Raw genomic sequence first — 13,177 nt, 5'->3', positions numbered from 1 at the left:
GGGTCGGTGGGGCAATGGGTGGTGGTGGGCTAATGGACGGATGTTAGAGTTTGTAGACTAAACTGCTGAACGGATCCCAATGATTGTCACTATATACTAAATAGTCTGTAAGAACACATAGGCTACTTAATTTTCATTAATTCCGCGCGGAATAAATCGCGGGCAAAAGCTACTTTATTACAATTTTGCCATTTTTATTGTATGTATGTAGGCTGCATGCGGTGCGCGGTGGCACGCAATCCATACAACGGGTACAAGTACCTGTGCGGCGCGACGCCCGCAGGACTCTTTCTTATGCAGTGGTATGACCCGCTCAGGAAGTTCATGCTGCTTAAGGTGAGGTTTAGGGAGTAGTTTTGTATTGCCGAGGGAGTAGTTTTATATTGCCGGGGGAGTAGTTTTGTGTCTCCGGGGGAGTAGTTTTATATTGCCGGGGGAGTAGTTTTGTATTGCCGGGAGAGTGGTTTTGTATTGCCGGGGTAGTAGTTTTGTATTGCCGGAGGTGTAGTTTTATTTTTTTGCCCGAAGGGAAGTAAGTTAACTGGGAATTAGGGTGTTCTTACAGTCTCCCTTCGCACGGTATATTTATGTTATTGATATTGTTGCATCGCTCAATTTCCTTCTTTCATCCAATAAGTCCGTTTAAATGGGCAAGTAGTTTTGTATAACATGCCAAATAATCTATTATTTCCGGGCGTGTAGTTTTTATTATATGGGGCTACTCCCCATATAATAGAGGGGGAGGGGGGAGTAGCCCCATATAATAAAAACTACACGCCCTTGTATTGCCGAGAGTGTAGTTTTCGTATTGTCGGTTTGGATTTTTTTATATTTCTAATTGTAACCATGCTTAATGTTAAGTACTTTCTATAAAACCTTTTCTTTATCATTGAGTAATGTTTTTAATTTGATATAATATATATTCAAATATCTATTATATGTTTCTTTTACAGAATATAGAATGTGTACTACCCACACCACTGTCGGCATTCGAGTTGATAATAACCCCAGAGTTAGAGTACCCGTTGTTGTGTGTTGGAGCCACAAGAAAACCGCTCAGACTTAACCTTATCAATATTAATTCTGGTAAGCATATAAAAGTGTATATTGTATTTTTAAACAATTAATGTAATTGTAACCAGCGATATTAATACACACATCACTAGAGATTTCGTAAGAAATACTCGCGAATCATTCCCAAATTGACAGCTGTCAGCTAGGGACGTGACGTTTATGTCGATAATCTAGTGTTGCGCTAATTCTACAGCACGGTAATAGTCGATAATTTTCTTCTTAACAGTGTATGAAAATTTGTAAAATAGAGTTTTGACATTTGTCGTAACTTGTTAGGGACGTCGCCGCTAGATGGCGGTGGTACCGAGTTAAAACACAGTTATAAAAGCTCTCGTTTATTTCTTGGAGATTAATTCAAATAAGCACTTAACTAATTGGAGTATGATAGTGTGGATGTTGTACAAAATAAATTACTCTTATGTTATTACTTAATGTTAACTAACTTACTTTTACTAATACTATAATAGCGAAAGTTTGGATGGATGGGTGTTAGAGTTTTACTTAACGCAAACTGCTGAACGGATCTCGATGATTGTCATAGATGTAGGTAGTCTAAAAGTCTGGAAGGCGTTTTTTTTTTAAATTTCACGGACGGAGTCGCATGTAAAAGTTAATTAAATGACATTTCAGGTGCGACCTGGTTCCATTCTGAGGAGGTGGAATCATGCGCGGGCGCTTCCAACACTGTGATCCCGCGGCCGGAGCGTCTACACACGCTGAAGGCTGTCCACCAACTGAACAAGGACGCTGTAAGTTTGTAAATAGTGGTAGCGTCAATGCTGCCAACCGTTTTAAATCATAAGGTGGCAAACGAACGAGCGGTCACCTAAATTCGCCGAGAAAGCGAAGAGATCGCTGCCCATACATCCACAATTGTAGATGCGTCGCTTACTCTTAATAACGGAGAAGAAGACGCACATAAAGTGGATATTTCCCTTATGCTTCTCCTCCACCGTCAAATCCATTTTTCCTTTTCATCCTATCATATTAAGAAAATTATGGGAAAGGAAAGGGACTAAAATTAGGCGTACGGCACCACATTCATTAGAGTACACGGAATTACTTCCACTTCACACCTGTCTTCTGTGTGGTCATGGAATTACTTCCAATTCACACCTGTCTTCTGTGGTCATGGAATTACTTTCACTTCATACCTGTCTTCTGTGTGGTCGTAGAATTACTTCCACTTCATTCCTGTCCGTAAGCCTAACCATAGCATATACGGCTTTTCGAATCTACAGTAATTAATTATTTACGCTTATATTATATACATATATATATTCACAATGTAGAGCCAACTCCCCCATCCCCAGGAATAATACGACTATACAAAACACGGTTGAAGTGGAAGTAATTCCACGTTCAATCTTAGTAAAGTCACAGGATGTTAGTTCCTCATTTTAGTCCCCTCCCCTTCGTATAAGAAAAAGATGACAGAGGAATTGAATTTGGGGGGAATTTTGCTTAGTTAGGGGAAAATGTTATTTTTTTAACCCCTACCTTTGTTGATTAAAAAAACAACACATTTGTATATGTCTACATCTAGCAGTATATCTAATCGCTATTTTGGCGAATTCCTTAAAAAAGCAAGCGAATAAATATGTTTTTGTCAGTATTTTCAATAGTTTGTTTGTTGCAGGTGTTGGTCTGTCACGAGAACGTAGTGGATATAATCCCGGCGCTGCCCGCCGCGCTCGCGGAGCGCCGCAGGAACAAGCTAGTCTCCAGGATACAGTTCGACTTCCATATAGAAACTATACGTAAGTCATAACTTACTAGCTGTCGCCCGAGACTGTCCGCATGGAATTAAGAAAAATAAAACTGAGCCTATGTGTTCTTCCAGACTATCCTCTATATCTGTACCAAATTTAAACGTGATCCGTTTAGCAGTTTACTTTTTTTTTTAATTCCATGCGGCAGAGTCGCGGGCGAAAGCTAGTATAAGTATAGATTAATGATAAATAATATTATTAAAAGGAAAGATTTGCATTTTTGTATGTATTGAAATAACTCAAAAACTACTGGGATGATTTTAAAAATTCTATCACCATTACAAAGGTAATTTATCTATAAGTAACATAGGCTATATGTTTTAATTTAACTTGAGTAAAGTCGCGAGCAACAGCTAGTTTAGCATATATGTGTTGTCAGTGTGCTTGGCGGACTCTGTGCTGGCGTTCCACCGGCACGGCGTGCAGGGCCGCTCGCTGCGCAACGCTGACGTCACGCAGGAGATCACCGACCTCTCGCGCGCATACCGCCTGCTGGGACACGACAAGTACATACTGCATACATAGTCCATACATGCTCCATACATACTCCATACATGCTTCATACATACACACCGATCACTTGCAAGCCTACCACCTGCTGGGCAACGACAAGTACCTACTGCATACATACTCCATACATGCTTCATACATGCTTCATACATACTCCATACATACTGCATACATGCTCCATACATACTCCATACATACTGCATAAATACTCCATACATATTGCAAACTTACTCATACATACATACATACCACACTGAGGGGCTCGGAACCTACACTAAGTTAAAAAACCCTTTTGCCCACTATGGGTTTTTTTCACTCCAATTTTATTTTATGTTTCGATTAGACACTAGTTAAAAAAGCATTTATCACTTATAATTTATTTTTTTATTACAGGGTGGTGGTTTTAGAATCCCATACATTACACAATACATTATCCAGTGAGGATGGCAACGACCTCTATATACTGGCGGGACATGAAGCTTCGTACTGATGTATGAGATCATACATAACCATACAAAACTAACAAATGTATGGTTCTGGAGGTAATCTTTTATTTTGTGATAAGAATTTATGAATTTCGAATTTGACAAAATTAAATTCAATATTTTACAAAAATAAATCAACAATTTTACTAAAAAAAAAATAATATGAAATAATTTTTTCAATGTGGGGATTTTTTTTTAAATATTGGATTTATTTTGTAAAAAATTTTAATTCAATTCAATATAAACGGAAGTAGACAAAATGATTGTAATGTTTTGACTAAATACTAATCGTTCTTGCAATTTTGCATTTAAAATTGTCAATTAATTTCCATATTTCTGTTTTATTATGTTAAATATTAATATTTAAAATCGATAATTTTTCAACTTAAATAACCACGAAATGTGTTTTAGAAAACTCTTTTAATTGTGACAATTTTTTTATTTATGAGTAAATAATATAAAATGTAACGTAATATCAAAAAATGTATTTAAAGAAATACAAGAAAATCGTTCAAAACTTTTAAAATCACTTTAATTTATGCTTTTAAATAATTATGTATGTGTTTGTAAGAGTTTGTATGAAAGATGGAATAACAGTTGAAATATGTTGGTTCTTAAATGGCTGTGTAGTTTGAAAAAGGTGTTTTATTGAATGATGTACTAAAGTTACACTAAGGAATCCCTTAGTGGATATCAAAGCGTGGTAGTTAAAGAGTAAATGATCGTCTATATCATTCTTGCATGCATAGAAAGAATGTATTCTAGATTTTAGTGATTATTTTGTATGGATGTTGTATGATTATTGAATGACTAAGAAATTGCGTGATGTGAAGTATATTTTAATTTGTATGAATAAAGGAATGGAATATTTATGATTGAAAGGAAAAAGGTACATTTATTAGACAAAATATGCATCAAAGTTTTTTAATTTCGATTGCGGATAACATTTTTGCAGGCGCTTTTTAAAATTTATTTAATTAATAGAAAAAGTCAGATTTTTAACAATAAATCGTAACATTAGAGCAAACGAGATGCGAGTGAAGTAATTAATGTAGATGTATGAATGGGATCCCAATGTATGTGTAAAAGAACCAATATTTGTCGAAAATTCAAATAATCTTAGATAACCTCTCCATAGCACTGCCATTACCATTCCGGTATAAAAGCAATAATAAAATAACATTTCATTACACGATAGAATTGCTAGCAATTATTGTAAGATGAACTTTAATACTTAGAGAATAAGGTCGATAATGCTATATTCATTTCAAACAATCGTAGTATACTGGGCCAATTAATGGTTGAGCCCTTAGCGTCTACTAAGAGACTCCCTTAAGTATCCTTTATTGACCTTTGAGTGTATAAGTTACGAATCAAAGGTTATAGTTCAAGGTCATTACGTTACATGAAAGAGATAAAAGATATGTTGGTAGAGAGTGGGAAAAAGATGAAGCACTCGAGATTAAGCAGTATTTACTAATAAAAATGCTTGGGAAATTTATTTATGGCATTGTCGATCTTGTATAACAAAACGTTACAATTAGTTATTGTAAAATTAAAATGGCATACATATAAGTCCTAATAAGGAATCTTCCATAGACGTGTTTCGTTTTAAGACTAAAATTATTAACCTTGTTATGACAAACGTGTACATTTTTTTAGATTAATTTCTAAACGGTTCTATAGCTTTATTTGAACTGTTTGCATTTTTTTAGTTACAATTATCTTTTTATTTATTTTAATAGATATATAAACAACCAAATAATTGTGATTATATAATAGTTTGGTTTCCAAACTTTATGGGTAATTAAAAAAGGAAAAGACAATTTTTTCTCGATATTTAAACGTGATAGTAATAGATTCGATATTACGATACTGGGTTACTTTTTTTTGTAAATATAATAAATATTCCAACTAGTATTAGTCAATTGTATATCACTAGTGTAGAAATAAATCTATTTTTTTTTTCTAATGGCAATATTTTAATATTTGGCGCGAAAATCTACGTTTTATCTGTAGTTTACAATTTTTAATCTTTCCGTGACTACAATTAAATTTTAGTATTTTCATGAATTTCTTTAGTGGTTATCGTTTTCTATTTATAATCGATTTATTTCGAAATTATCGCTCAAACAGTGTTTTTTCTCGCTTGTTAATGTTTATCTTGCTATTATAATCTGTAATACAGACAATAAATAAAAAATAAAACAATTTAATACTTTTAAAAAGTTATGACAATACGTCTATTCAGCCAGTAAGTCGTGACTTTAATCTTTCTTGTGGAAAAAATATAGAAAACATAATCTTTAGCTTATTAGTTTTCTTTGCACAAATATTTAAAAAAAAATTAAAATTATTGCAATTTGACCTTTAGAAATATGCAGTTTCTCATACTTATGATTTTATAGGCATTCAATAAATATACAGACAGGACACCATATTACAATCAAATCAAATTGAATTTGAGTTACTGATGATTATAAAGTCAAATGTATTGTCTACTCTATAACTGATTTTAATCTCTCTGTTTTGTGAGAGAGACAACTGATATTTTCTCAAGGTCGATGTGCAATTTTTGACAGATTACTATATTTTAATATAACGCCTTGTAATAAAAATGTATTCACTTGTGTATAAAACTTACTGATGTATTTTTAATTTTTTTTCTTGTTTAATTTCGTGCCCTTGTAAAAATACTGGACTGTGTTGCTTACCTTTTTATTTAAAACTCGTTCAATAAACATTTATTTTTATTTTTCTGTTGTTTATTTGTTTTCTTTCCTTTTTTTTCAATTATATTGGATGTTAAGTACGTTTTTTACTTCTTTTTTTATTAATCAAAATTTTTAAAATAATATCTTTCTCTACATAAAATTGAAATATACTGATTTTAAAGACATCGCAATACCGATATTTTATGCAAATAGGCTCAATCGAGACCTTTAGTTTTGTCGGTAAACAGATGTATTTAGTTTCTTCTCTAATTAGAATTGTATTACAGCTTATTTTCTTATCTTAAAAAATTGCCAAGTCAATATAAGTACGGACTGAATGAGGCTGTATTACCCAAAATAGTGTATCTAGAATTACCATAGTTTACTCCATTTAATAGCTTTTAGCTGTAACACTATTAAACAGTGGAATTTGTTATTGATGAGTTTGAATTAAGAAATTCAATACAAACACTTTAAAAAAAGTTAAACCCAAAACCTTATTATAATTTAAAGTATTAACAAAAAAAATTGATTCTTTGGGGAACTTGATACTGATTGCGACCCATTTCCTAACATTATTTTGTTTTGACGTCACGTTCTCGGTAACTTACTAAAAATAAACACAAAATAACCTCATCAATAACTAGTAATTTGAGATAATTAAATTTTAATAGATGTACGCGAGATTTGGTAGTTCATAATGTATTTGGTAATTATTGAAGTTCATTGTGAACGATTTGAACACCAGTAGTTATATATAATTATAACATAAGCATGTTGGTTAATAACGTTTCGTTATACGAAACACCAACTTTAACGTATTTTCGATAAGTTCAGGTTAAGTCTGGTATAAATTTTATTGAAAAACAATTCGGCATAGAATGCTACCTCAATGTTTTCTGTAACGTAAATGAGACATTTGAAATATTGGAGCTGTTACGATAAAATTTTGTTTTTTTTGCTTAAATTCACAATATCGGTTAATTCACACTTACGTTTTACTTTCAATGACAAATTCTAAAACGGTTTTATTCATATTTTTAACAACTTCCCAAGAGAAGGTAGTTACCAATTTGTCTGTATTTTTAAATTGTCATTTATTTAATTAATTTTCACAATTTTGTAGCCTGTAAATGACATTGCTATAAAATATGTGTAACAGCACAGATCCTATTCCGATGAAGGCATAATGTGACACTGCAGACATTAAGCCTTTACTATGAGAATCAAATGTTAAGGATGCATTATTGCTCTAACATTTCAAATGTTGCCAGAAATACAAATTTTGACAAATGTCGTACAAATATGACACCTTTCATAGCATTAAGTCTTTCCAATTTTTCTCTATATCGTATTAGTAACTAACAATAAAAAATTGAATTTAATCAAAGAAATTTAATGTAGATTATCAACAGAATATATTTAGAGATAATATTTATTTTCGTTATGGAGGGTAGTCGCGGAATTCCAGAGGAATGTAAATAAAGCCAGAGACAGGATGTAGGTAGATTGAGAAACATTGGTTTCTAAGTTTAGATTCCAAGTTGTGTCTCAAGAAATTTTATTCCCAAATAAAATTATAATACAAAAATGGTGTTTTATTAAAAATCCCACAGAATATCTTAACTAATGATACAATAAAACTAATAGCAAATTAACAGATGTATAATCAACTAGCTGTTGCTGCCAACTTGTGAATTAAAGAAATAATAAAAAATGTAGCCTATGTTACTCACTGATAACATAGCTCTTTAATGTTGGAAGCATTTTTAAATTGTCCCAGTAGTTTTTGAGTTATTTCAATACATATAAAAATACAAATCTTTCCTTTTCATAATATTACTATATATAAATGCAGTGTTTATTCAAGTTTGATATCTAATCAAAAATTAGTTATACATTTTGTATTGTAAATGAAAATTCTCAAGAAATTTATCCCAACAGCAACAAAATGACTTCCAAGATATTTTATCACTTTTATGCTGCAGATATTTTTTTTATTAAAATAAGGTGGCAAATGAGCAAGCAGCAACATGAATTCACCAAAATGGAAAGTGACCACTGCCCATACACATCCGCAATTGCAGATGCGTCGCCTACCCTTCATTGACGCACATAAAGAGGCCATTTCCCCTTCCTATGTGTCTCCACTGTCAAATCCACTTTTCCTTCCCCTCCTTGCCTCTTAAGAGAAAGGGAAAGGGACTGAAGTCAGGCCTCCGGCACCACTCATCAGACGAAATTGCTTGTAAATTGCAAATCTATGGGTTACAATTGTACACAAAAATCCATTTGTATACAGAAAATAAGATGCTATATTCCACTGCCTAAAATATGAGAAACAACATTTGAATACAGTTGTTTAACTTGTGCTAAGTAATTTGCTGTTATCTTCAGTATGAAATAAACTATATACAAAATACTTATTCTAATTTACAGTCTACATAATAGTGATACAAGAATGGTCTTTTTCTTAAAATAAGTTTTTTTGGTGACAACATTGAAGTTAGCTTACAAAACATATAACCATAGTGAGAGACAAACTCTGCTTATTTTATAAATGCTGAATGTTTTATTATACACATGCTTAAAGGTCAAAATGACCATTGATTATGGAGTTTTGGTTGTGGTTATTTTGATAATAGGTATTAAAGTTTTTTTTTTATATCATAAGGTGGCAAATGAGCAAGCGGGCACCCAAATCCGCCAAAATGGCAAAGCGACCACTGCCCGTAGACATTCACAAAAGCAAATGCATTGCCTACCCTTGATTGATGTAGGAGGAGACGCACATAAAGAGGATATATCCCCCTCCTATGCGTCTCCTGCGCCATCAAATCCACATTCCCTTCCCATGCTTTTCTGATGAGAAAAAGGGTGGAAAGGAAAAGGGATAAAAGTTGGGCCTTGTATAGAATTTTTGTATTTGTTACATAGAAACTTTGCATTGTATGGAAACTTTAGTGCCGTCATAGTAATAAGGTGATTTTATTTTTATAATGTTTAGTGCGTGACCCATACCTCACCTTAAGATTTTCCTGAATTTTATATATGGTACTTGGGGACCCATAAAGTAATGTTATAATATTTGTATAAATATATTATCAATTTCATAGTAAAACTTTCAGCTTTTATAAAATAAGGAAGGACAGCTAGACTGTCTAGCTCTAGGCATAATAACTTTAAAAATAATACACAATATCATCACCCTAATCTTCTTCTATTGTTTCCATTTCTTCAGAGTCTTCTTTTTTCTTCCCAGCGCCAGATTTTCTCGCTGAAACAGCATGTTTGTAGTTCTCCAAAGCTTCGGTCAATGGACCGACGAATTTGTCGAATTCTATATCTTTCATAGCTTCTAACACATCTTGACCAGTTAATGTTTTCCTTTTATTATTTTTAACTATATTAGTAGCTGCAGAAGTAACGTATAATACGAAAACAGAAGCGGCCTTTGCTAAACCGGTTCGAGCCTCTTTGGATATAGCTACGCCTTCGGGTAAAGATTCCTTTACGATACGAGTCACAACAGACATGGGCAGGTTTAGATCTTCAAGTTTTTCAGCCATTTTAAACAATTAAACATATCACGCAAATCAAATTAGATTTGTAATTAATAAATGCGATTTTACCGCCAATGTATGAAACGCAAATTGTCATCTGTCATGTCAAACACTTCAAAGACGAAATTGTCACATAAATAATTGCCATTGCTAATAAGGTTAAGGTATAATTAAATGTAAGCATAGGGTTTTTAAATAAACCATTTTAATCATTGCTGTTTCAATGTAAAAATTACATGTTTCTTTTCCAATGTCGTCGGTTTATAACAGTTAAAACATAAAATATTTCTTTATTAATGAAATTTTCAATGCTGCTAACACTTCCAAAAAAAAAAAGGATTTACACTGCCATCTATTGTTCGCTGGCAAAATCATTATGACGCGGAAAATTCAACTGTAACTTATTGTAACTTGAAGGTAGATACTCGTAGATACAAGTGTACCAAGTTATTAGTATTTTAATTAATATTTCATAAAACACGCTCAATAATAAAAATAAATTGTGAATTTAATAACACCCTTGAAATATTGAATAATTGAGCGATGTTTATTTTTATTACAGTCAAATAAATATGTAGATAACTTAAATCCGTAATCCAGTCGGATTAAAGTTGTCTCCTTTTATCCCTTATACAAATGGCTGTCGCTTGCCGGATCTTTACTTTATTCTATTTACATATGTAGTTTATTTAACGCATAAACTTAAATAGAAGAACAAAACTGTGCAAACGCCTTTATATTGCGCAAACTCAGTAAGCACGCCATTTTGTAACTTTATGTCATCAGGTTTAGTATGGTATCGACGGCGCCGCTGTTTGGTCGTTTTTTCCCGCTCTTTCCTATCGATTTCCTCGTTTGTTGTAAAATTTCAGTGTTATTGTGATGTTTTGAACATTAAACATGACAAATAATACAAAAAAATAATGCTAAATGATGAAATAGTTCGTGTATTTGTCGGGTTTCATTGTTTATTTGATTAAAAAACGTGGGTTTTGTTATAAACATTGCAGTGTTCGTACGAACGTTGAAATATTTTTGGACATAAATTAAGGTGAGAACGTATAAATAATTTTGTTAAAAATTGTGAACTATTATGTAAATCATTCATACTATTTACCTAAGTGTAGTTTTGCTTAACATAAAAGGCAGTAAGTGAAAGACAATTAAAAAAAATCATTGTTACTTAAAAATAACATAGAATTAATTGCAACATAATGTTGTAGGAATTAAAGGAAATATTTTAAATTTTCCTGCATGTGTCTTTTTAATAAAATATGCCTAATTTTTTTTTAAAATATGTTTCTGTTTAGATTTATAACTACAAATTGGTTTTAATAAATCGGTATTTCATGATTCTCCTCATTATCAAATAAATGTTAAATCGAATATGGAAAATATTTTAAAATCATAATTTGATATCTACAAAACCCGTACATAGTAAGCATTAATGTTTTTATAACTGCGTAATTATTTGTATAATTCACTAGCGTCCGCCCGCGACTCTGTCCGCGTGTAATAAAAAAAATAAGTATCTTATCTGTTCTTCCAGAATATCCTCTATCTATACCAAATTTCATAGAAATCCGTTCAGCAGTTTAGGTTACAAACTTTCAAACATCCATCTAAACTTTCGCATTTATAGCATTAGTATGATTTTTACCAATGTAAATATAAATCTTGTATATATTTAGTTGTTATATAACATTTGTAACTCTATGCACACAACTAATGCCATACGCATTGTGATCTGTCTAGCATAACGATAAAGTCTATGTTACACATACGATAAAAGCTAAACGGAAGCTAATTAAAATGAAATCATGGAATGCGTACATCTGGATGGTTGTCCGTATTATTCCCAACCGTCTCCCCGCTCTGTCCCCACGTGAGAATGAAAGTTTCAACCTAGTCCCACTGTCACTAAGCTGGCAGATGGAACCGTGATGAAATAAACTAAGTTCCAACTGTCCCCTTGTCGGAAAAGGTGGGACGGATGAAACTTTTTATTCACATCTGTTCCCACGTGGGGACAAAGCGGGTGACGGTTAGGTATAATTCAGATGTTCGTACATATCTCCATAACGGTTCAACGGATATCGGTGTTCGATACAAATGCAGAAGAACACAAAAGCTATTTACATTTTTTTTTACAATGGACGAAGAAAAACTAGTCTGTTATCATCATACTAATATTATAAATGCGAAAGTTAGTAAAAGTAGATAAATAGATGGATGTTTATTAGAGTTTATAGTCTAAACGGCTAAAATTTGGTACAGACGTGGACGATAATCAGGAGGAACACATAGGACACACTTTTGTTTTTTTTAATTCCACGCGGACGGAGTCGCGGTCGAAATCTAGTAATTACTAAAACATTTCATTTCCTACGTGTATCGTTCAATTGTTTTCAAAATATCTGATCGTATGTGTTTTGTTTTGTTTCTTGTAACCGCTTAAAGGACAGTTCGACAAAGTGCAAGAGGTCAACGCACTACACTACTGCAATGCACAATACTAACGAAGGAGGGAATTTAGTTTTAATACGAGCTGTCGCCCGCAAAACTTCGTTAGCGCATATTTGGACTACCCGTTACGCCATTTTGATAGCGCGGAATTAAAAAAGTGGACTATAATATGCCTATCCATGTCAGCTACCCTTCAGTGAAACTCCCGTCGAAATCGGCCCAGCCGTTTCTGAGATTGCCCGGTACAAGACAGATAGACAGTTATACAAGGAATATATTTAAACATCATATTTAGATCAACAGATCTGTAAAAAAAAAAAATAAATCAACATTAAATGGACGGATGCTTGTCATTATTTCCAGAATGGCTCAACGAATGTTAAATTTGGCACGGATGAATTTGCAAGAACACAGATTTCTTATAAAGATTTTTCCTCGCGGACGGAATCGCAGACTACACCTAGTCTAGATATGGTACAGTCAAGGAATTTGACGATGTTTGTTAGAAGCTATTCCCTTGAATGTTTTATGGCTTTGAGATGAACAATACTAACCAATAGGAAGCAGACTTTAAATGTATTTGTACATATTTC

The 13,177-nt window shown here is 32.8% G+C and overlaps 3 protein-coding genes across 3 annotated transcripts in view; 2 read left to right on the top strand and 1 right to left on the bottom strand.

The window, feature by feature from the left end:
- The window catches only part of LOC106108693, a 14,247-nt gene extending 10,272 nt beyond the window's left edge, over window positions 1-3,975 (top strand). The window contains exons 11-16 of the mRNA XM_013289952.1: window positions 212-336; window positions 954-1,086; window positions 1,705-1,823; window positions 2,714-2,834; window positions 3,226-3,352; window positions 3,750-3,975. Coding sequence (XP_013145406.1) covers window positions 212-336; window positions 954-1,086; window positions 1,705-1,823; window positions 2,714-2,834; window positions 3,226-3,352; window positions 3,750-3,846 — 722 coding nt within the window. The 3' untranslated portion in view covers window positions 3,847-3,975. The remainder of the gene's footprint in view (window positions 1-211; window positions 337-953; window positions 1,087-1,704; window positions 1,824-2,713; window positions 2,835-3,225; window positions 3,353-3,749) is intronic.
- Window positions 3,976-8,054: 4,079 nt separating this feature from the next.
- Window positions 8,055-10,217, bottom strand: LOC106108981 (DNA polymerase epsilon subunit 3). Its single transcript, XM_013290356.1, has one exon. It carries the CDS (start codon window positions 10,122-10,124, stop codon window positions 9,765-9,767), a length of 360 nt encoding a protein of 119 aa, XP_013145810.1. The 5' UTR covers window positions 10,125-10,217; the 3' UTR covers window positions 8,055-9,764.
- Window positions 10,218-10,922: 705 nt separating this feature from the next.
- Window positions 10,923-13,177, top strand: part of LOC106108692 — a 43,326-nt gene continuing 41,071 nt past the window's right edge. Inside the window, exon 1 of the mRNA XM_013289951.1 lies at window positions 10,923-11,169. The gene's annotated coding sequence lies outside the window, so the exon portion shown is untranslated. The remainder of the gene's footprint in view (window positions 11,170-13,177) is intronic.

The sequence above is a fragment of the Papilio polytes genome, unplaced genomic scaffold, assembly GCF_000836215.1.
Source record: "Papilio polytes unplaced genomic scaffold, Ppol_1.0 DF821400.1, whole genome shotgun sequence".
Classification (NCBI taxonomy): domain Eukaryota; kingdom Metazoa; phylum Arthropoda; class Insecta; order Lepidoptera; family Papilionidae; genus Papilio; species Papilio polytes.
The sequence above is the reverse complement of the archived record's forward strand: the minus strand, read 5'-3'. Positions and strand labels throughout refer to the sequence as shown.

Coding starts and splice junctions, on each gene's coding strand:
- LOC106108981 (XM_013290356.1), bottom strand. CDS start 10,124: ATGGCTGAAAAACTTGAAGATCTAAACCTGCCCATGTCTGTTGTGACT.